The 21,043-nt window shown below is 38.4% G+C and overlaps 1 protein-coding gene across 4 annotated transcripts in view; it reads left to right on the forward strand.

The window, feature by feature from the left end:
* LOC127635716 (membrane-associated phosphatidylinositol transfer protein 2-like) overlaps positions 1-21,043 on the forward strand; it is a 75,293-nt gene that overhangs the window by 25,728 nt on the left and 28,522 nt on the right. For all 4 annotated transcript variants that reach the window (XM_052115941.1, XM_052115943.1, XM_052115942.1 and 1 more), the window contains exons 2-7: positions 240-433; positions 13,578-13,792; positions 15,884-16,005; positions 17,299-17,532; positions 19,214-19,546; positions 19,625-19,720. In XM_052115941.1, coding sequence (XP_051971901.1) covers positions 356-433; positions 13,578-13,792; positions 15,884-16,005; positions 17,299-17,532; positions 19,214-19,546; positions 19,625-19,720 — 1,078 coding nt within the window. In that variant the 5' untranslated portion in view covers positions 240-355. The remainder of the gene's footprint in view (positions 1-239; positions 434-13,577; positions 13,793-15,883; positions 16,006-17,298; positions 17,533-19,213; positions 19,547-19,624; positions 19,721-21,043) is intronic.

Consider the following 21,043-nt stretch of genomic DNA (forward strand, 5'->3'; position numbering starts at 1 on the left):
GCAAGTCATTCAAATTAAGGGTCATGAAGTGTGTTGTTATTTCTCAAGCAGTGTGGAAAACAGTCTTGATTATTTTTAAGTAGGCTAAACTTTCACTGTTTTGCTCATAAACAATAGCTGTTTGGTTATAAGTATGGTTCTTCTGATTGTAAAAAAACGCCCAACCTGCACTTCTGCATTCCTCAGGACTTATGTAAATGATTCAGTGTCTTATATGGACATTTCTCTTTTCTCCCCAGATCTGAGAAATGAGCTTGTCTCCTTTCCTCTGATGCACTCGAGCTAAGGGCCGTCCTGGTGGATTTGCCCCTGACCCAGCGGAGCGTTTCCAGCCCACCCCTGCTCCACGCCCATCATGCTGATCAAAGAGTACCGTATCCCCATGCCCATGAGCGTGGAGGAGTACCGCATCGCTCAGCTCTACATGATTCAGGTTTGCTAACTGTTCTAAAAACATTAATAAAAACATTTTCAGTTCAAAAGAAAGGGACTATTTTACCCAATATTTGCACATTCTATGCATATTGGCATTAGCTTAGCAACGTGCTAGCGGCAAACTGTAGTGTAATCATTAGAGATGGTCAGTAAGTAATGACACAATTTTCATTTTCATAGCAGTTATTTGTTCTGTAGGAAAATTTAATTCTTCCACTACAAAAGCAATAGAAGGTCACAGCTGGAATGGAATAGCCGCCAGTGGAAACATGCCTCTGATGGCCGATGATGGTGAGTCACTGCTGCCAGCACTGGTGCATTCTGGTCTTAAACTAGTTCAGGGACCTGGTAGCATCAATAGACCTGGCTGAACCACAAACATCAACCAAATGCGTTGAGACACCATCAAGATAGCCGGAGACCTTCACAAAAACCTCTGCTGTATGTCAGAGACTGATTTTGTGAAGAGCAAACCAATACTACAATGAAATACAGATACATCTTCAGGAGGGGTTTTTGCAGGGACAAAAATGGTCTTCGGTGGTGATATGGCCATCCAAATACTGTTTTAAACAGTAAACATGCACTAGATGGGCATTTTTGACAGGGGCGCTGCTGCTTTCTCATGTCACAGTTTGTTTTATGCATCTGGCACAGGAGCACTGCAATGTTTAGACACTGTGTCAACTTAAGCCCAAAGTATACTTCGGTTTTGACTTGAAAGCTCGGTGTCTACGTACAGTCGAATGCTAGCGTTTCAAAGTATACTTCATTAACTGTGCTCATATCTATTCCTTTTTGAGGCTTGAGTTCCTCCTGACTTTCATCACCTATGCACTCTTGATGTGCACATCCACTGTTGTTGTTTCTACCTTTGGCTCCTGTTGTTTAGCAGCGATTACATCTTCCTCTAGTGCTTTTTTGTGACAGCAATGGCTAAAATGTGAGTTCTGCTAACTTGTGCACCCAATAAGAATAATTCCAGGCAACTGCAGCATGTGCCTAATGTACGTTTGTGCATAAGCACATGTGGTTAGAAATCTGGCCGCACGTGTTCAGTGCTCGAGCGCTCTGCATATTACAATATGGGCGCAGATGCCTAGTGTTCGCGTCTGTCTCAAGGATACTTTGAGCTTTAAAAGGAACTTGAGACATCTGCGTTCTGCTCTATTCGTGGTGCTGCGTCTAGCTTTTTTATGCACATGGACACATTCGATATTTGTCTCAGTTGTCCCCTGTGAAGTTTCAGCTCAAAATACCTCACGGATCATTTATTTATACCATGTTATAAATGCGTCTTTTTGGGTGGGATCAAAAACGCGCTGATTTCCAGTCTCTTTAAATGCAAATGAGCTGCTACTCCCCGCCCCCTTTCAGGAAGAGGGCTGTGCCGTTATAGCTTGTGGTTCGGATACTACAGCAACAACAAATCAGAACCAATGCCATATGAAAATAAAAATGCCCGGTATGCCAGATTACCAGTCCAGCCCTGAGTTCAGCCATATATGTATGAATGTATTTGTATATCTGGTAATAACGACATAATTACAATCAGAGACAATGGTAACTTTAACAGCAATAGCCGTGGAATCAGCTAACAAGCACATTCGGAAAGGCAATTTGCAAACATTCACACAATATAAAGTGAGATACTTTCATCTTCAGGATATAAAGCTGGAACACGAACAGTTGGTACTGATCCATGCTTGAGAATCAAATTCTTTTGAAAATCCTTCTTTATTTTGACACTCATTCACAAAGCAGTCCGGTGTAAAATGATTTGCACCAACATCCACACATTTTTGTATGTTTTGGGGCACATTTCCTTCAGAAACAAAACTTGTCCACTCCATCTTCAGTGGCTCTGATGCCGGGAGTACATGAAGACTCTTTTGTTCACTTTTACAGCCAACAATAGAACACTTTATGATGCTTATGAAGCTGAGACATTATTCTTCCACTGTATCTGCTTCAGCATGGGAAAAAATGGCAGACTGTGTGTATATATCACTCAGGGGAGGATCTATGATAATAGGGCGGAGTCCATCACCAGTCGTGGGTGGGGCCTGCTCTAACGTGACGTCACTTTAGATCAGAAACAAAAACTGTTCCTTTTGACTCACTGTTTTTGATTAATAGAAATATAGGAATGAGGAGTGGGTGGACTTTTAACATTGTAGGGTGGTTGTGTACACATACTGCCAACTCACATTCATGTACAAAAACCATGTAAAAGTGAATTTTGCATAATAGGTCCGCTTTAAAGACTTTGAATATCAGTAGGCATATGGTATGGACTGCTTTGTAGTGTATTAATTCGTTTTAGAGGTTTTTTTAAATGGAAAAGATTCATCAAAACATTTCCTTTAGTGATCCACAGAAAAATTAGTAATTTCGGTTGAGATCAACAGTTTCACATGCTTTAAATATTTCAGTAAATCTGGCCTGTGGTTCCAAGAGAGGATGTCAAAGAGCTTTTGGGTGTTGCCAAGCCAGGAAATAACTTGCGCGACGTACTAATGCTGAAACCACCAAAGAGATAGTGGAAAAAAATCAATAAAATGTGCTAATGTAAATGTTGTGAGGTTTTGTAGAAGTGTATGAGTTGAATCTTTTTTCGAACATCAATCGTGAACTAAGATCTGGGAGCGTTACTGCTCTTTTGTTGAGGCAGAGAGTATAGCTCCGTTCCAAAACCTAGTGAGGTGCCCACTAAGACAGCAATTTAAGGCATTGTAGATGTGCTCCGCACAAGAAAGTATTTCCAAAAGGTGTGCAGCATCAATTGTATACTTTGCATAGAAGAAAAATGTTTTTTGATGGTGGGCAAAGCGAGAGACAATATGATTATTAATATACCTTATAGATCAACCAAAAATGAAGTGTAATTAAAAATAGCCTGTTTTACCCAATATTTGTGCATACTATGTTTTTTATGCTTGGAGTATTTTGGCATCAGCTTAAAACATGCTTCATGCATTTTCAGTATTTTTCATGTTCTTTTTTTCCATTGGGATTTCATAAAGGTCTTCATCAAGGAATAATGTTGCACTCAGTCACTTTTGTCCTCACAATGTAAGTGAATGGTGACTAAAGCTTCATTTGTTGGTGAACTGTCCCTTTAAGCACAAGGGTTTCCGCCCACATGCACCGCTTTCTCTGAATGGTCTTATAAGGTTAATTAGTGCTCTGTCAACGCCGTTGTCTCCATGTTGTTGTCAGTGGGAGTATAAAGATACCAGCTCCTATAGACTGGCTGAAGATCACGGTCCATTTGCAACAGGCATGCTAAATTTAAACACGTGTGCGAAGTCAGTGGGCATAAGAGTTTGGCTTAAGCAATGTTGACAAAAAGAATCAAAGTCTTCTGGGAATGTGAGTCTAATTAGCAGATTTCTGAAAGTGTGAGTCATCGAAAGTGTGAAGTAACGTCCATAAGACTGATGGCTGAGTCGTTTAGCTTGGTGCACAGATTCAAAATTTGCTTTGAAAATGAGCAACAAATGTTGTGTTGTTCTGTATTTCAATGTAAGCAAATAATAAATGCCCATCAAAAGAGTATTTCACCCAAAAATGAAACCGGTGTCATTTATTTACGGTATTCACCCGTGTTGTTTCAAACCCGTGCTTTTTATTTTTATTTTCCCAGTGTAACCCTTTTTGGAAAATTTTCATGAAATTAGTTTTCATACAACAACACTTCATAGGACCCAGGTCTGTCAAGCTCCAAAAATGAATATGTTTCTACTAAATAAAGGTTTGGGTTCTATACAGGTTAAATTTTAACAATGGAAGTGAATGGGGCCAGTTCGTAAATGTTACAAAACTCAAAAGTAAAGCCAGAAGATGTAAACATTATTCGTGTTAACATCCTCTTAGTGTAATAAAATCACTTACTAACCATGTCTGTGTAGAGCTATATCCAATATTATTATCCAGTAAATTTGTTGCCATGGTAACAAACCCTGTTATCCTGATATTCGATATACAGTTACACAGATGAGGTTAGTAAGCAAGTTTATCACACTAAAATCATTTTAACACATATAGGCCCTGATTTACTAAAGATTTGGATGTATAAAAACATGTACAAACTTGATAGAACAAGCAAAATATGTCCGAGCTGATCTATTAGCGTAGTCTGCTAAGGATTATGACTGCGCAAAATAGCACATCTTGTCCATTTTTGTGTTTTTCCCCCAAAATGTGCATAATAAAGGGTAAGGGTGCGCCGAAATTTCAGCCGGCAAAACTTTTCAGCCGAAAATGCTATATTTGGTTTTTGGCTAAAAGAGAAAAAAGACCAAAATCTTAGCCAATTTTTTTTTTTTTTAAGAAAATGTTACTTTAAAATCCTGTAACAGAAACACTCACATGGAGAAAAAGCTTTGTCCCACATCCCCAGAAGTGAAGTGATCGCTTTCTTGGTCATTAGCACATTAATAAAGAGTGTTTTCCAGTGCTCTGATATTGTGTTATTGTGTGTCATAACCATTACTGTCAAGCTCAAAAATGACATTTAAAGAAGCATAAAAGCGCCATTAAAGTAGTTCATATGACTTGTGTATTATGTTCAATGTCTCTGGAAGCCATACAGTAGTTTGGTGAATTGAAAAGGATTCAATTAATTAGTAATATATGGTCTGCATGTACAGTACAATTCAGTGAATCTGTTGTTGACACACACTCATAGCAGCAGCATGTGTATTAAACGGCTTGTGAAGCTGCTGTTTTAAGCACAGCTCAACTTTCTTCCTGGAATGTCCCACCAAAATAAAAGCCAGAAGGTTTTAAAGTTAAGAAATTACAACTGAAATGTTATTATTGTATAATATAACTTTTATTATTAATATTATTCCTATTATTAAATTACAATTACAAAAAAGATCCACTACAGTATCCAGACCACATACAATGCACTCTTAAGTCCTCATGGTGGCGTAGTGACTCAATCCGGGTGGCGGAGGACGAATCTCAGTTACCTCCGCGTCTGAGACGTCAACCCGTGCATCTTATCATGTGGTTTGTTGAGCACGTTACCATGCCAACTCACCACGTGCCCCACCGAGACCGAACCACATTATAGTGACCACAAGGAAGTTGCCCCATATCACTCTACCCTCCCTAGCAACCCTGGCCAATTTGGTTGCTTAAGAGACCTGGCTGGAGTCACTCAGCACGCCCTGGATTCGAACTCGTGACTCCAGGGGTGGTAGTCAGCGTCAATACTCTCTGAGCTACTCAGGCCCCCACAAATAGTGTTTATTAAGGCTAAAGGAATATTCTGGGTTCAATACAAGTTTAGCCCAATCGACACCATTTGTGACTATATTGATTACATAAAATGCGAAATGCGGAAATCGATGTTACAGTTTGGCACTTACGATGCAAGTGAATGGGGCAATTTTTTCAAGTGTTTAAATGCAGAAATGTGAAGCTTATAATTTTACCAAATCACAACAGAATTCTTCTGTTAAAATTAATTACGTTGTCATGGCAACGTATTTGTTATATTGGCCATAACTTTACACAGATAAAGTTTGTAGGTGATTTAATAATGTTAACATTCATATTGTTTACGTCTTGTAAAACACTTGGGTATATTAATATTTACAGATTGGCCCCATTCACTTTCATTGAGTGCCTCACTGTAACCCAGATTTTTGCTTTTTTTAAAGAAAAGGAGGGGCAAGTCAAAATAAATTGTTGTAATCAATATTATGCCACAAATGCTGTCGATTTAGCTCAGAAGTTTTTTTTTTTTTGCTGGAATATTTATTTAAAATGAGTAGCAAATGGCTTTGACATGATAGTGAAAGGGTGACAGTATTTACATTTTTGGGTGACCTATTCCTTTAATATAGCATCTAAAGAGAACATTTGCCTCGTGGTCCTTGTTAAAGCCAGTTTTTGCTATTTGTTTGTGGTGTTTTGTGTCTTTTGTAGCCCTGTTGTTTATATGTACCATCTGTTGACATGCCATCAAAGGGTTCATCTAATGAGTGCGCAGAGGGCATGCACATGGTTTGGTACACTCGTACACTGGCAAAGTGACCTCGCTGGTGTAGTATTAAATGTGTGTGTGTGTGTGTGCGTGTGTGTGTGTGTGTGTGTGTGTGTTCGTGTCCCAGTTTCCTCCTGATTACAGCATGAGGCGTTCTCCTTAGCCTTATGTTTTGTGACAACTGTGGTCAGAAAATGTGAGAAGATGTTCAGCATTGGTGGAAAATAATCACAAACCTGTGCTATTGCTGATGGTGTGAGATGATGTGCATGTGTATGAAATGCAGCATTTCCTGCAGTAATATTCATTGATGGTGTTGTTTATGGCGAGTTTTATGTGGAATCTTGTCAGATCGGAAACTGAATTAATATCTGACTCACTTTCTGACTGGATGTTTATATAACAACATGTAGTTAAATATACACATTTCTTGTTGTGACTATATATATATATATATATATATATATATATATATATATATATATATATATATATATACACACAAATATAGTGTTTTTAATAAGTAGTAATAATATAGTTAATGGTACCCATGAAAGCTTTGTGACTTTAGTCCATGTGTCTTTGCTTTGAGGTTATACATATATATATATATATATATATATATATATATATATACTAGTGTACTCTTAAATGCTGACAGAATTCTCTTTTAGTAGTAATACACAATTAAAAAATACACTTAAAATGCAGATAAATGCTCTTTAGAACAGAAATATCCTCCCACCTGCAACCGAACTCACAACAATCAATAAACTGCTTGTAAAGCCATTTCATGCAGTCTGTTAATAATGGCACTGTCATTAAAAGTAATGAGTTAAGTTGTAATAAATAGTATTTTAATTGGTAAACATTAGGGCTAAGGTATTGATACACATCTCCTGATTCGATTCTGAATTCACAAGCTTTTAAAGCTGATCCTCGTCAGTTGGTTTACATGATCCCAACAAGAACTGAATACAAATAGAGTAGAAATCAATACAAATCAAAATATTGCCAAAAGTATTGCCAAACAGTTGCTTTCAAAAGCACAGACACTATCACATCTCTATTACTCGATTACTCATGCACATCCCTAATTTCGTTTAGATTTGGATATGTTTTAGTTATAATGTCAATTTTGCTAATGTATAAAATAAATTCTCTCTCTGCTAATGCTGTTTATTATACAAGGGACCTTCTAACTTGGTACATTATGAAATGTATTTGATCATTTATTTTAAAATGTACATATTCCATGCATTTCATCAATAAACAATTAAATGAATATATATTGAACAAATATTTTATTACATGTTTATTATTTATTATTACAGAAAGTGTATTAAAAGAGACATTCAATGACAAATGGATTGCATGGATCTTGTCTTTGGACACACATTACGCTGAACGAGTCAATCCAAATTTTCCAAAAATATCCAATAGATAATCACAGACGTTGTTAGTCGCATAGCACATAATGTTATCGCATATGCAAGTGATTTACTTGCATTGTATAGGGTTGTGTGAAATAGAGTAAAAGATCTTGGGATTTTAACAATCGATATGGGGAATGTTCAAATGCACATTGCGATTAATCTGAAAATCTGTTTTTACTCAACCCTAATAAACCTTAAAGGGGTCATGACATAAGGAATACGATTTTCCTTGACCTTTTGACATAAGAGGGTGTTGTACTACAAAAACATATTGCCAGTTTCAGTACTCAAAACTTCCTTTTTTTTTTTTAAACCAAGCTGCTTAAACGACTCGTTCTTTACTTCCTCCACATTATGATGTCACACTGTGGTAGATATTTGCATCTGACCGCTTCCACAACAACACGTAGTGTTAGCAGTGAGCGGAGAGTTGGCAGGTCAGTCAAGAGCAGAGTGGGTGTTTACTGTCAAGACTTAAAGGAGAAGCAGCACCAAAACTGAGCGTTTCTGACAGAGGGACAGAATGGTCATGTTTTACAAATATATGACTAATATTATAAGTGAACCTCAAGGAACATAAGTTTAGTTAGTTTAAAAAAAAGACATGTTATCTTTAAAGTACTCTTTAAAGTACTTTACCAAAATATTCTGTTTCTGTAAAAAACAGGATACAGCAAAGATGAGTTCTGCACTTACACTTTGGTAATTGATAAGTACAAGCAAATACTCTGCAGGCATTTCATTTTCCGAAGCTTCCTTTCTGATCTGGCTTCCGTCAGAGCAACATCACAAGTCGCTCTACGGCTCTCTCTCTCCCCCTTCGGTCCGACATCCCCCCTTCTCCTCCTCTGCATCGTCACAGCTGAGCTCCGGTTGCCATGGATAACTGTGACATCAGCCGGAGCGTGGCGCTCGCTGCAGTCATTTGTTTGCAGTGCAAGAGGGAGAGGTCACGATGATGCAGGCCTGTTGCCAGGGCAACTTCAATCCTGTGATTTCTGTTATTCACCGATGGGCAGCAGAGGTGCGTCATGCTGAGGTCAAACCCCTTTCACATGATCCATGACCATATAGGGCTTCGTTTGACTTCCATTTGTCTGTGTAGATCCTAAATTAAGTGTGCAGCCGATAGATTAATATTTTAAGGGCAGATCCTTGGTGGTAAAAAATCATCATGAGAGCACCAACAAATCTTCTTGGATGCTCCTTGTAAAGCATATATATTTTTTCATAAAAATTCAAGTCATCCACGCAAATGTGTTATTAGTTATAGTGCAATGGAATCTTGCCATATGAAAGTTTCATTTTGGCTGCAGTTTCACAGATTGAATTAGTTTGCATTAGTTATAGTGGCCTTTAAGGAATAGTTCACACAGAATGTGTCATCACTTACTCACCCTTATGTCACTTTAAACCCGTCCACTGCAAAAAAAAAAAAAAGAAATTCTTATTTAGTATTTTTGTCTTGTCTTCCATTGGGATAAGAAAAAAAACTTTAATCAAAAGCAATACAAGTTCTCACCCCATAGGCCAAAAGTTGAATTGTTTCTTGTTATAAGCAGAAACTTTATTAAATTGGGTTTGATTTAACTGGAAACAAGGCTTGTCATTCTGCTTCTTGTTTTAAGGACGTTTAGATATTTTTACAGGAAAATATGTGAAAAATATTATATATATTTTTTTTTTTGTGTATTATTTTCATCTGTGTAATACAAAAGGTGATTTTATTTTTTATTTTTCTAATATCCTGGTCGCTCCTTTCCTTAGCACCAGTCCCCATGCACTTACATTATATCAAGTTTCAAAATGACAATAAGGCACCATAAAACCGATGCACCATTTTTGTTATCAATATGACTTAAGTCTGGATGATTTTCAGTGAATAACGGCTTAAATTTACATTTGTCTTTTCCTCAAACAAAGCAGAATACTTGAAATGTTGCATGGGCTACTTATATTTTGGTCAATTTAGTTTTTTGCGCAAAAGGTCATACACCCTTGAATTCAGTAGCGTTTTGCTGCAAATTCTCTTGAAAGTTAGTAGACTCTTGCTTCGACACATCCTTGAAAACCATGAACTAAACTATGTGTTGGGCTGATAAATCACACCTCTGCTGTTGTTTCTATGTTCATTTTGCATTTTGTTGGACCTATGCAGGTCATGGCAATAGTACCAAATTTCATGGTTCTATTTTATAATGGCCATTTTTTGTTTACTTTTGTACAATAAACAATTTTGGTACTGTGTTGGGGCGCCTCTTGATGTCCAATGTAAAATCTGGCAAAGCCAATTGAGAACCGTTGGGCAATGGTTTGTGTGTGTGTATGTGTGTTAGCGATTGATTGTAGCGTGTGCGGGGCCTGATGTCATCTGTCAGCGCTATAATTAAGTGCTGGTGGCTGCACGCTGGGACAATAAGCATAAACTGATACTGCACCGTCTCTACCTCCCATTCTCTTTCTCATCTGCCATTTGTCTGTCTGTTCTCCTGTCACCACCACCTGTTGACAGCTCACCTCTTCTACATACAGTAACACCACGATGTGATTTTGTGGTTTCTTCCCGCTTAGCACATGTAGCTGTGAACCTCAAGGTACCATAGCACAAACTGTGTTAGCCACATTTAAAACTTCCAATGGTCAGTAGTTTAAGTGATTCTTCCCTAAGCAGTCATCATTAATAAAAAACTAAAAGATCTACCTCTTTGTTTTGTCATCTCTCTCTTCATTAAAATGCTACCAGCTTCCGCAGTAATACAGTTGCCTTGTATTCCATATCCCAGAACTGTGTCAGCATTTAATGCTTGTGGTGGAGATAAAACGGTGTAACTTTCTACTATCTCTCTCTGGCACAAACTTCACCTTAATGGAGGCCTTAAGCAAGTGCTGTAAGCTTTTAATTTAGCAGCTATCATCCCTCTAATGCAGCCTCATGGCCGATGGGATCTATGTGGCCATCTGCACCAAAGTGTGCCAAATTTAAGGCCCTATCATTCATCTTATTTAACCACAGAGAACATGTAACAATTCCACAATTACAGCTTCATTAATGTCAACTAGATAGGTTAAGTTTGTCAAGACTAACTTTGATGTTGGCTTTACAAAGCCTATGTCTGAATGAGATGAATGGATGGATGGATAGATACAGTAGGTAGATACAATAGATAGATAGAGTTGAAGTCAGAAGTTTACATACACTTAGGCGGAAGTTATTAAAACAAATTTTTTTAACCACTCCACAGGTTTCATATTAGCAAACTATAGATTTGGCAAGTTGTTTAGGACATCTACTTTGTGCATAACACATGTAATTTTCCAACAATTGTCTACAGACAGATTGTTTCACTCCAGTGGGTCAGAAGTTTACATGCACTAAGTTAACTGTGCCTTTAAGCAGCATGAAAATGATGTCAACCCTTTAGCCAATTAGCTTGCGATAGGCTAATTGGCTAATAGGAGTCAATTTGATGTGTATCTGTAGATGTATTTTAAGGCCTACCTTCAAACTCAGTGCCTCTTTGCTTGACATCATGAGAAAATAAAAAGAAATCAGCCAAGACCTCAGAAAAAAAATTGTGAACCTCCACAAGTCTGGTTCATCCTTGAGAGCAATTTCTAAAATGGTACCACGTTCATCTATACAAACAATAGTACACAAATATAAACACCATGGGACCACGCAGCCATAATACTGCTCAGGGAGGGGATGCATTCTGTCTCCTAGAGATTAATGTAGTTTGGTGCGAAAAGTGTAAATCAATCCCAGAACAACAGCAAAGAACCTTGTGAAGATGCTATGAGAACACCGGTAGACACGTATCTATATCCACATAAAACGAGTTCTATATCAACTAGAGCTGCACGGTATGGGAAAAAAGTCATATTGCGATTATTGAGGTTAATATTGCGATATGCGATTGCAATATAATAAACAAATAGTATCATGAGTCAAGTTGCTTGGTTATCAAGGGAAATGCACAAATAGATTACTGATAATGCTGAAATGTGTATTTCTCAACTCAACCATACAAAGGAGCAACAACAACTATAAATACACAGTGTTTTCAAATTAAAATATTTTTACAAAATTAAATAATATCTTTGCATTACTGTAAACGTGTTAATTTCTCAATATTACACCTAAATAAAATAGAACAATAAATAAGAACATACGAATTTTCACGAAAATAAGTTTAGTTTAAGCAGGATGTAACATGTACTTTCTATAAACTCTTTTGAAAAGGAAACTGGATATAAAAGTGTGGTTCACTCAAACCACTAAAGCTGTTGTTGTTGTGTGTATAATATATACACACACACACACACACACACACACATTTTATTGTTGTTGTAATTTTAATGTTATTTTTCACATAAGATTGATCTTATGATGATCTCATCAATGATGCAACACGTTGCAAGTTGCAGACAGCGGCGGTGAGAGACGAGAGTCTCCGTGTTAGAGTGCGCATCACCCGGCAGAACTTTATATCTCTCCCGGTCTCGACTCCCGCTCACATTGGGTCTCTTCCACGACTGGTTGAAGCAGCTCTGACCACACAGAGAATGACAGTTTTGGAGTTTGTGTTTATTTACATGTCACGCACCCGTATTATATGAACTTTAATTAAAGATGAAATAAAGATATGTCGACATGCTGTGATCTGTGTTTCTGTGTTATTTTTCCTGGCCACCAGTTCAGTGTCGGTCTGCTCGGCATCCATCTTCACCTGATTTCCACGCTGCACACCGGAAACTCACATAACATGACCACACGTGCCACTCCCTAAACTGAGACTGACTGGTCATCTTTTTATTAGCGGTGTAGAAAATGGGCAAACAGCTCTCAGAGAGAATGGGCTGTCATGTCCTCACGTGCACTTATTTATTTAATAAAATCACAGCATTTTGCCGTCATATAATCGCACAGGCTGACATCGCGATTGCGATATGATTAATCGTGCAGCAGTAGTATTGGAGTGGCCATCACAAAGCCCTGACCTCAATCTGATAGAAAATTTGTGGGCAGAACAGAAAAAGTGTGTGCAAGCAAGGAGGCCTACAAACCTGACTCCGTTACACCAGTTCTGTCTGGAGGAATAGGCCAAAATTTCAGCAATTTATTGTGAGAAGCTTGTGGAAGGCTTCCAAAAACATTTGACCCAAGTTAAACAATTTAAAGGCAATGTTACCAAATACTGACAAAGTGTATGTGAACTTCTGACCCACTGGGAATGTGATGAAAGAAAGAAAAGCTGAAATAAATCATTCTCTCTACTATTATTCTGACATTTCACATTCTTAAAATAGTGATCCTAACTGACCTAACACAGGAAATGTTTTCTACAATCTGTGCCAAGTTTGGTGGATTTAGCTTGGCAGTTACAACTGATAATTTTGGTCTTGTTTAGGGATTTCAGATAAACCCTAAACAAAGTCTTTATCAGGCCAACATAATTAGTTCAAATAGAAATGTAAAAAAGTTGTCCTGAGATATTTTAAGCTCCTTTATAAAATGGAAAATTCCAGTTCTGAATGCTGATTGATCAATACAGTGTGCAATTTTATCTTAACATGGTTGTTTAAATTTTTTTTTGTAACATGTTTTGGATTCTATGGTGCAACATTTTTCTTAATTGTTGCCAGGACTCTTTATAAGCATTGCAAAGTTTCCCTGACCCTTGATCTTTTCCTCTCTCCAGAAAAAGAGTCGTGAAGAGAGCGAAGGCGAGGGCAGCGGGGTGGAGATCCTGGAGAACCGACCATATAAAGATGGGCCGGGCGGCTCTGGTCAGTACACACATAAGGTCTACCACATCGGCCAACACATTCCCAGCTGGTTCCGTTCAATCTTGCCTAAAGCTGCTCTTCGTGTGGAGGAGGAATCCTGGAACGCCTACCCTTACACCCGCACACGGTGAGTGCCTTAACTTTCTGATAATAATACACAAACTGGCTCTCTTTCAAGAGTCCTCCGATAAATACCAATTACAGCTTTTAACATTGGAGCCTCATAGCACTGGTCTTATAGACGACATGAAATCAAAAGTGAGCCTTTGTACTTTTAACCCTCATGTTCCTAGTCTTTGCATGACTCGTTTGTGCAAAATAATTCTGTCAAAGGTCCTTTTATCCCCCAAGTTCTTTCCTTTCTATTTACCTCCTTAATGAACATTCCTGATCTTATTGTGCATGATTCCTTGGTGACTGTTATTCCCAATAAAACAAAGTTTGTCTTTGTAATCTTTTGTCTTATTGGAATAACTTGCTTTGCCTTTAAAGGAATCGTTCACCCATAAATGAAAATTCTCTCATTATTTACTCACTCTCATGATATCCCTGGGGTGTATGACTTTCTTTCTTCTGCAGAACACATTTGAAGAAAAAGAGAAAAATATCTTTGCTCAGTAGGTCCTTAAAATGTAAGCGAATGGAGATTTCTCTTTTGAAGCTCCAAAAATCACAGACAGTCTGTTTAAACGTCATCCATACTACACCAGCTGTTAAATGAATGTCTTCTAAAATGACACGATAGCTTTTGGTGCAAAAAATATGAAATATTTAAGTACTTTTTCTTCCCATTTGGAATGCCCAATTCCCACTACTTAGTAGGTCCTCGTTGTGGCATGGTTACTCACCTTAATCCGGGTGTCGGAGGACAAGTCTCAGTTGCCTCTGCTTCTGAGACGGTCAATCCGCACATCACGTGTCTCGTTGTGCATGACACCGCAGAGACTCCCAGCATGTGCAGGCTCATGATACCCTCTGCGCACAATTTACTACGCAACCCATTGAGAGCGAGAACAACTAATAGCAACCACGAGGAGGTTACCCTATGTGACTCTACCCTCTGTAGCAACCGGGCCAATTAGGTTGCTTGGGAGACCTGGCTGGAGTCACTCAGCACACCCTGGATTCGAACTCACGACTCCACGGGTGGTAGTCAGCATCAGTACTCACTGAGCTACCCAGGCCCCCCTAAGGGGCATTTTAAGGACCTACTGATCTAAGATATTTTTCTATTTTTCTTCAAATGTGTTCTGGTGAAGAAAGAAAGTCATACACTTGGCGCATCATGAGGGTGAGTAAATAATAAAATAATATTTTGTTTTTGGTGAACTATCCCTTTAAATCGACTTTAAGCCTAAAGTATACTACAGTCAGACACACGAACACGGAGCGTCCACATACAGGATGCATGAATTTCGTCATCAGCAGAGTGCTCGAGCATGCGTAACACGATTTTGCTAACCGCACGTACTCTAAACGCGTGAAATGCGCATGTGCCTGGAATTATTTGCAATTAGTGGGTCCACGAGGTGGCAACACTTACAGTTGAGCCGTTGCCCTCACGAAGAAGCACTAGAAGATGTAATCACCGCTAAACAACAAGAGACAAAGCTGGAAACAACAACAGTGGATGTGCACGTCAACATCGCATGTGTGAGAAGGCCAGGAGATACCTGCGGTTGTATAACTCGAGTCTTGAAAGAATAAAAAGACATCTTTATGGATCTAAACTCCTGAAGAGAAATAGTCTAGTATCTCAAAGCAGTCGTTGTGTGCATGCACCAATCACCTGCGTATGCACACACAGTAAATGGAGTATACTTTGCAAGGCTGCACGTTCGACAGTATGCAGACACCAAGCGTTCATGTCAAAACCAAAGTATGCTTTGGGCTTTACTTTTCAAACCCTCTCCTCCTACAACCTGGCTTCATTCTGGTATGTAATGGCCACTTTGCATGATCCAAGTCATTCCTGATGGACACAAGCAAGTCCTGCTCTATATTTATTCTGGACGAATATCCTGTTTTCCTCCAAAATAAGTCAGATTAAGGAAGTAAATGGGGATAACCTTTTACTACCTTATTAAAGGTTTAGGATATGTGTATCTTTACCTGACCTATGTAAAGATGAGAGAACCTCGCAGAATGGTTGTGATAATCCACGGCGTTGATGTAATGAAATTACGTCAATGGTGTTAATCTCTCCTGTGTTCTTTAGCTACACATGTCCCTTTGTTGAAAAGTTTTCCATCGATATTGAGACGTACTACAAGCCTGACACAGGTACCCACAATGATGTCTTCAACATGTCCTCTAACGAGAAGAGACAACGGGACATAGGTACAGTTGCACCTTCTTCAATTTTATTCTGCATGAGAGTTGCAATTGGTGGATGTAAAATTTAAGCCACTGAAAATTTAGAGGCAAGTTTGCAAAGCGAAATATAATGGACCAAATATTACCTGTTAAATAATAACAGGTAATATTTTGGAGCTGAACTTTGGAAGGTAAATATTTATTATTTAATTTTTAATGAAACTTTTGTGCGAAACGTTTTCAATGGAAATGTTCACAGCTTAAATATACAACCATATGAAACCAATTTTTTTTTTGTTTCAAAGATTTTTCATGAATATACTTCCATATAATTAACATATACTTCATATTCAAATGCAAAACCTCAAGTCAGCATCTAGATAAAGCGTTCTTGCACACTATCAACCGCGTGAGCACTGCTTGCTTCAGAAGCTCTTGGTTTGTGTAGCTCTGACAGACCCTTGCGCACTCGAGCAATATATGAGCAGGAAGAGCTCTTGTGTCATGCCTCTGTCTGTGTTTAAAATTCAGACAGCGTGTTACCTCATTGACATATTACCACACCGCTGTTGGGTAATGTGCCACTGTGGGAGAGTGCCACTGCACTCTGGGACAGGTACTGAAGGCTGTCTGTGCCGAATGTAGACAGACGGAAACACTGCAGGGGAAGCGCCCTGTCAATGCTGTTACATAACTCTATTTCGGGCTGGAGCATGTGCCTGCATTAGCATGATGCAGAGACACCTAGAGGCCATCTGCTGCTGACATGCCTGTCTGCGAGTTAGGAGACAGCCCAATACCAGCTACTGTGAATCATCGAAGACCTGCAAAGTGTGAAGCTGTGAAGTTAGAAGTCATTTTTTTGACACCGTATTAATGTAAATAAACCAAGAAGAGTAGGGTTGGAAACCGTAGGGACTCTTCATCAATTCGGTTTTTAATTCTGATTCAACTTGACAAATATGGTTCCTTAACAATTCCATTAATGTTTCTTTTTGTACTTTTTTGAAAGCAACCCTTGAATTAGCTCCCTAACTATATAAACAAAAAGCTATTTTTTTTGTACCTTTTTAAGTGATTATTATTTAACATTTAAAAATGATTTAATTTGCCATAGAAAAATACGGTGTTCATCCACAATAGGGTTGGTAGATATTTGGCATCTAAAAATAATATGTATTTGCTCTAAAATGCTCAAAACATTACAGTGATACATTCATATGTTTTCCATTAATTGATTCATTATCAACCTGTTCACCATTTGTGCCTTGTTCCCCCAAAACTGTGATCACTAATAGGAGCAAATGTCTTTCACAGACCCCATTGACATTGTGAAAGATTTCATTGGCCCTCATGAGTACCTTGCCGAGGAGGATCCTAAACTCTTCAAGTCTGTAAAAACCCAGCGGGGCCCCCTGTCCGACGACTGGATCTTGGAAATCAGCAACAACCCAGGCACAATGCCCGTCATGTGCGCTTACAAGTTGTGCAAAGTGGAGTTCCGTTACTGGGGCATGCAGTCTAAGATTGAACGCTTCATTCACGACGTGGGTAAGTGCAGACATTTGCACAATGTTCATGGGTTTCATTTTATTATACAACATGTGGGTACAGATTTAAGTACTACGGTTATTTTCAAAAGTCTGATTTTGGTAGAGGAATGCGCGTTCCAGTTTGGATGTGAGTTGTGAACGTAGCCAAATTAAAGCGTTTTGAAATGAAAATGGATTTGTGTTGATGTGGCCTTAGAGAGACTTTATGCATCGGACAAATCAAGATTCGTGTCATCACTTTTCAGAATGTTCTCCAAAAATAGCAGTGATGCATTGATTTGGTTTTCATTCTTCGATTTAATATCAACCTGTTCACCATTTGTGCCCTGTTCACCCAAAACTGGGATCGCACATGGGAGAGGATGTCTGCTTAATCTTTTTCATTACTTTGATTGTTGGTTATTTGCTTCTTTCTCTGATAATTTTCGAGTGATCTAATGCCATTCCTCTTTCTCTTCCTTGGCTGATATCCTTTATTTTTTCTATTTTCCTAGTCTGCCACGCTGTTGTCTGGACACTTAAAACATATTTGCATCTCTTGATTAGCAAGATTATTTATTTGAAGGACTGGTTATCTGTGACATATTGTATCTTAATCAAGAGAAGCATGAGCGGATATCATGCTGGGCTGAAGCCTCATTGTTTGCTTTGAAAACAGACTAGAGATGTTATAATTTGTAATTATTAGTTATTTATTGATAACGTTTTTTCATTGCAATGAACTTGTTAAATGTACTACTAAATATATTTAATGAGTTCACAAATTAGACTACTTTGGGAAAAAATAAAATAAAATAAGGAGCTTTTGTAATTTTTTCAGATTATTTATTTATATATTTTTGTTAAAAATTTTCCATAAAAATGTGTATCATGATATATCATTATTTACCATAATGTCAAGAATATTGCTTTATATTTTTGCTTGTATTGCCCACCCCTACCACATGGCTAATTTAAGAAATAAACTGTTGATTTTCCTGACAGAAAAACAAAACTATATGGTGATATATACAAAAAGCATTCCTTGTCATGTGCCACTCTGAGACAGTCGCCCGCCACAGTGGCGGCCAGATGAGCAAAAGTACCCGCCACTGCACATGAAATACCCGCACTGGGTGGGTAGTTGGGTGTTAATTTCAAAACCTGATCATGTTGCATCTTTACATTTTTATGGAAAGTAACGCATTAGTGAATTAAGTGCTTTTTTTCTTATTGTGGCTCTCTCTCTTCCAGAACGGAAGAATTCATACCAAAGATTTTAATGCAATGACTTTAAACATGCCAAATAGTGTAAAAGTTAGATACAATTTAAAATTCACACATTGAGTGTACAGTGGAGTTACATCTTAAAATACGTTCCAAATAATTTTTCTAGGTACATTTTAATTTTTTTATATATATTTTTAATCATTAGCATCATGAGCTTTTTGCATGGTTTTAGCATGCCATGTCATAAATAGGTGAAATGATCAGATATCAGACTTTCTGACTTTCTTAGGGGTTGTCTGTGATATAATTTCCTGTTGTATGCTTTTCCTGTCATACTCAATATATTATATATTATATATATATAAGTATTTTTGATTGAGTGTTATATTACAGTGCTGTGGCACTTTTAAATACTCCATTATCCTGACCCTGTTACTGTGGGAATTCATCTCCCATAATTTTTCCATCAGGGTTGAGGAAGGTGATGGTCCGTGCCCATCGACAGGCATGGTGCTGGCAGGATGAGTGGTACGGTTTAACCATGGAGGACATCCGGCAACTTGAGCTGGAGACCCAGCTGGCCCTTGCACAGAAGATGGCACAGTACAGCTGCAATGAAGAGAGCGGCGAGAACAATGGCACGGTTACCAACCCTGAGAAAGAGCTCGAAAACAAAGAGGCCATCAGCTCCATCGAGGCAGATGGTACGGTGAGGAGCAAAGGGGACACTCTACAGGCGCGAGGAGAGCTGACCAAGCAGTGGTCCACCTCCTCCAGATCTTCACGCTCCTCCAAGAGGGGTGGTAAGTTCACCTTATATAATAAATTCGAGAACACTTCAGACACTTCTGTAATGTATATCATTTGTGTGTTGCACACAGGAAGCCCTTCATGCCACAGCATTTCTGAATGGCGCATGCAGAGCATCGCTAGAGACTCTGAGGACAGCACAGATGACGAGTTCTTTGATGCTCACGGTAATGCTTAACAATGACCCGAAGGAATAATTCCCCAATAATTACATTTTGGTCATTATTTACTTACCTTCATATCATTCTAAACTCAGATGAGGTTACGCCCCCCTTTGGGAAAAAAAACAAAACAAATGTTTGTGCCACCCACCCCAAAATTAGATTTAAAAAAAAAATACAAATAATCAGAGGGGAAAAAACGGTTAAATTATTATTTATTTATTTTAATTTTTTTAACTGAGATTAAATAACAACTACATTTTTATTTCATGTTTTAATGATGATTAACAAAAAGTTTTCCAGAGAGCAATGAAAATTGCACATGCTTCTTGAGTTTTCACTGTTGTGCAGAATAATGGAAAATTACACTCTTCGTTAAAAAAAACCATTTTTTTCTAAATGTATATTTTGTCTCTGGGCCTATATCGTTCTGTTTACTTTCTGTGTCACAAATATAAAGCATGAACACTCATCGGCCACTTTATTAGGTACACCTGTACATCTACTTATTCATGCGATTTATTTAATGTATAAAATCATCCAGATATGGGTCAGGAGCTTCAGTTAATTTTCACATCAACCATCAGAATAGGGAGCAAAGTGATTATCTGCTGATCTCCTCGGATTTTCATGCACAACAGTCTCTAGAGTGTAAAGAGAATAGTGCAAAATGCAAAAAACATCTAGTGAGCGACAGTTCTTTGGGCAAAAACGGCTTATGACAGGTCAGGAGAGAATGGCCAGACTGGTCCAAGCTGACAGGAAGGTGACAGTATCCCAAATTACCACGTTACAACAGTTCTATGCAGAAAAGCATTTCTGATAATTCAACGCGTTGAACATTGTGGTGGATGGGCTGCAGCAGCAGAAGATCCCTCCGGGTACCACTAATGTCAGCTAAGAACAGGAAACTGAGGCTGCAGTGGGCACAGGCTCTCCAAAACTGGACAGTAGACGATTGGAAAAACATTGCCTGTTCTGACAAATCTAGATTTCTGCTGAGGTACACAAATGTTAGGCCCACTGCAGGCTCAGAAGTGGAACCCAACACGATCTTCTCCTGTTGTAGCCCATTCGCCTCTAGGTTCGACACGTTGTGCATTCTGAGATGCTATTTTGCTCACTACAATTTAATAGAAGGGTTATCTGAGTTACCATAGCCATTCTGTCAGCAGTCTGGCCATTCTCTGTTGACCTCTCTGATCAGCAAGGCATTTATGTCCACAGAACTGCCGCTCACTGGATGTTTTTTGTTTTTGGCACCATTCTGAGTAAATTCTAGAGACTGTTGTGTGTGAAAATCCCAGAAGATCAGCAGTTACAGAAATA

The sequence above is a fragment of the Xyrauchen texanus genome, chromosome 43, assembly GCF_025860055.1.
Source record: "Xyrauchen texanus isolate HMW12.3.18 chromosome 43, RBS_HiC_50CHRs, whole genome shotgun sequence".
Taxonomy (NCBI): domain Eukaryota; kingdom Metazoa; phylum Chordata; class Actinopteri; order Cypriniformes; family Catostomidae; genus Xyrauchen; species Xyrauchen texanus.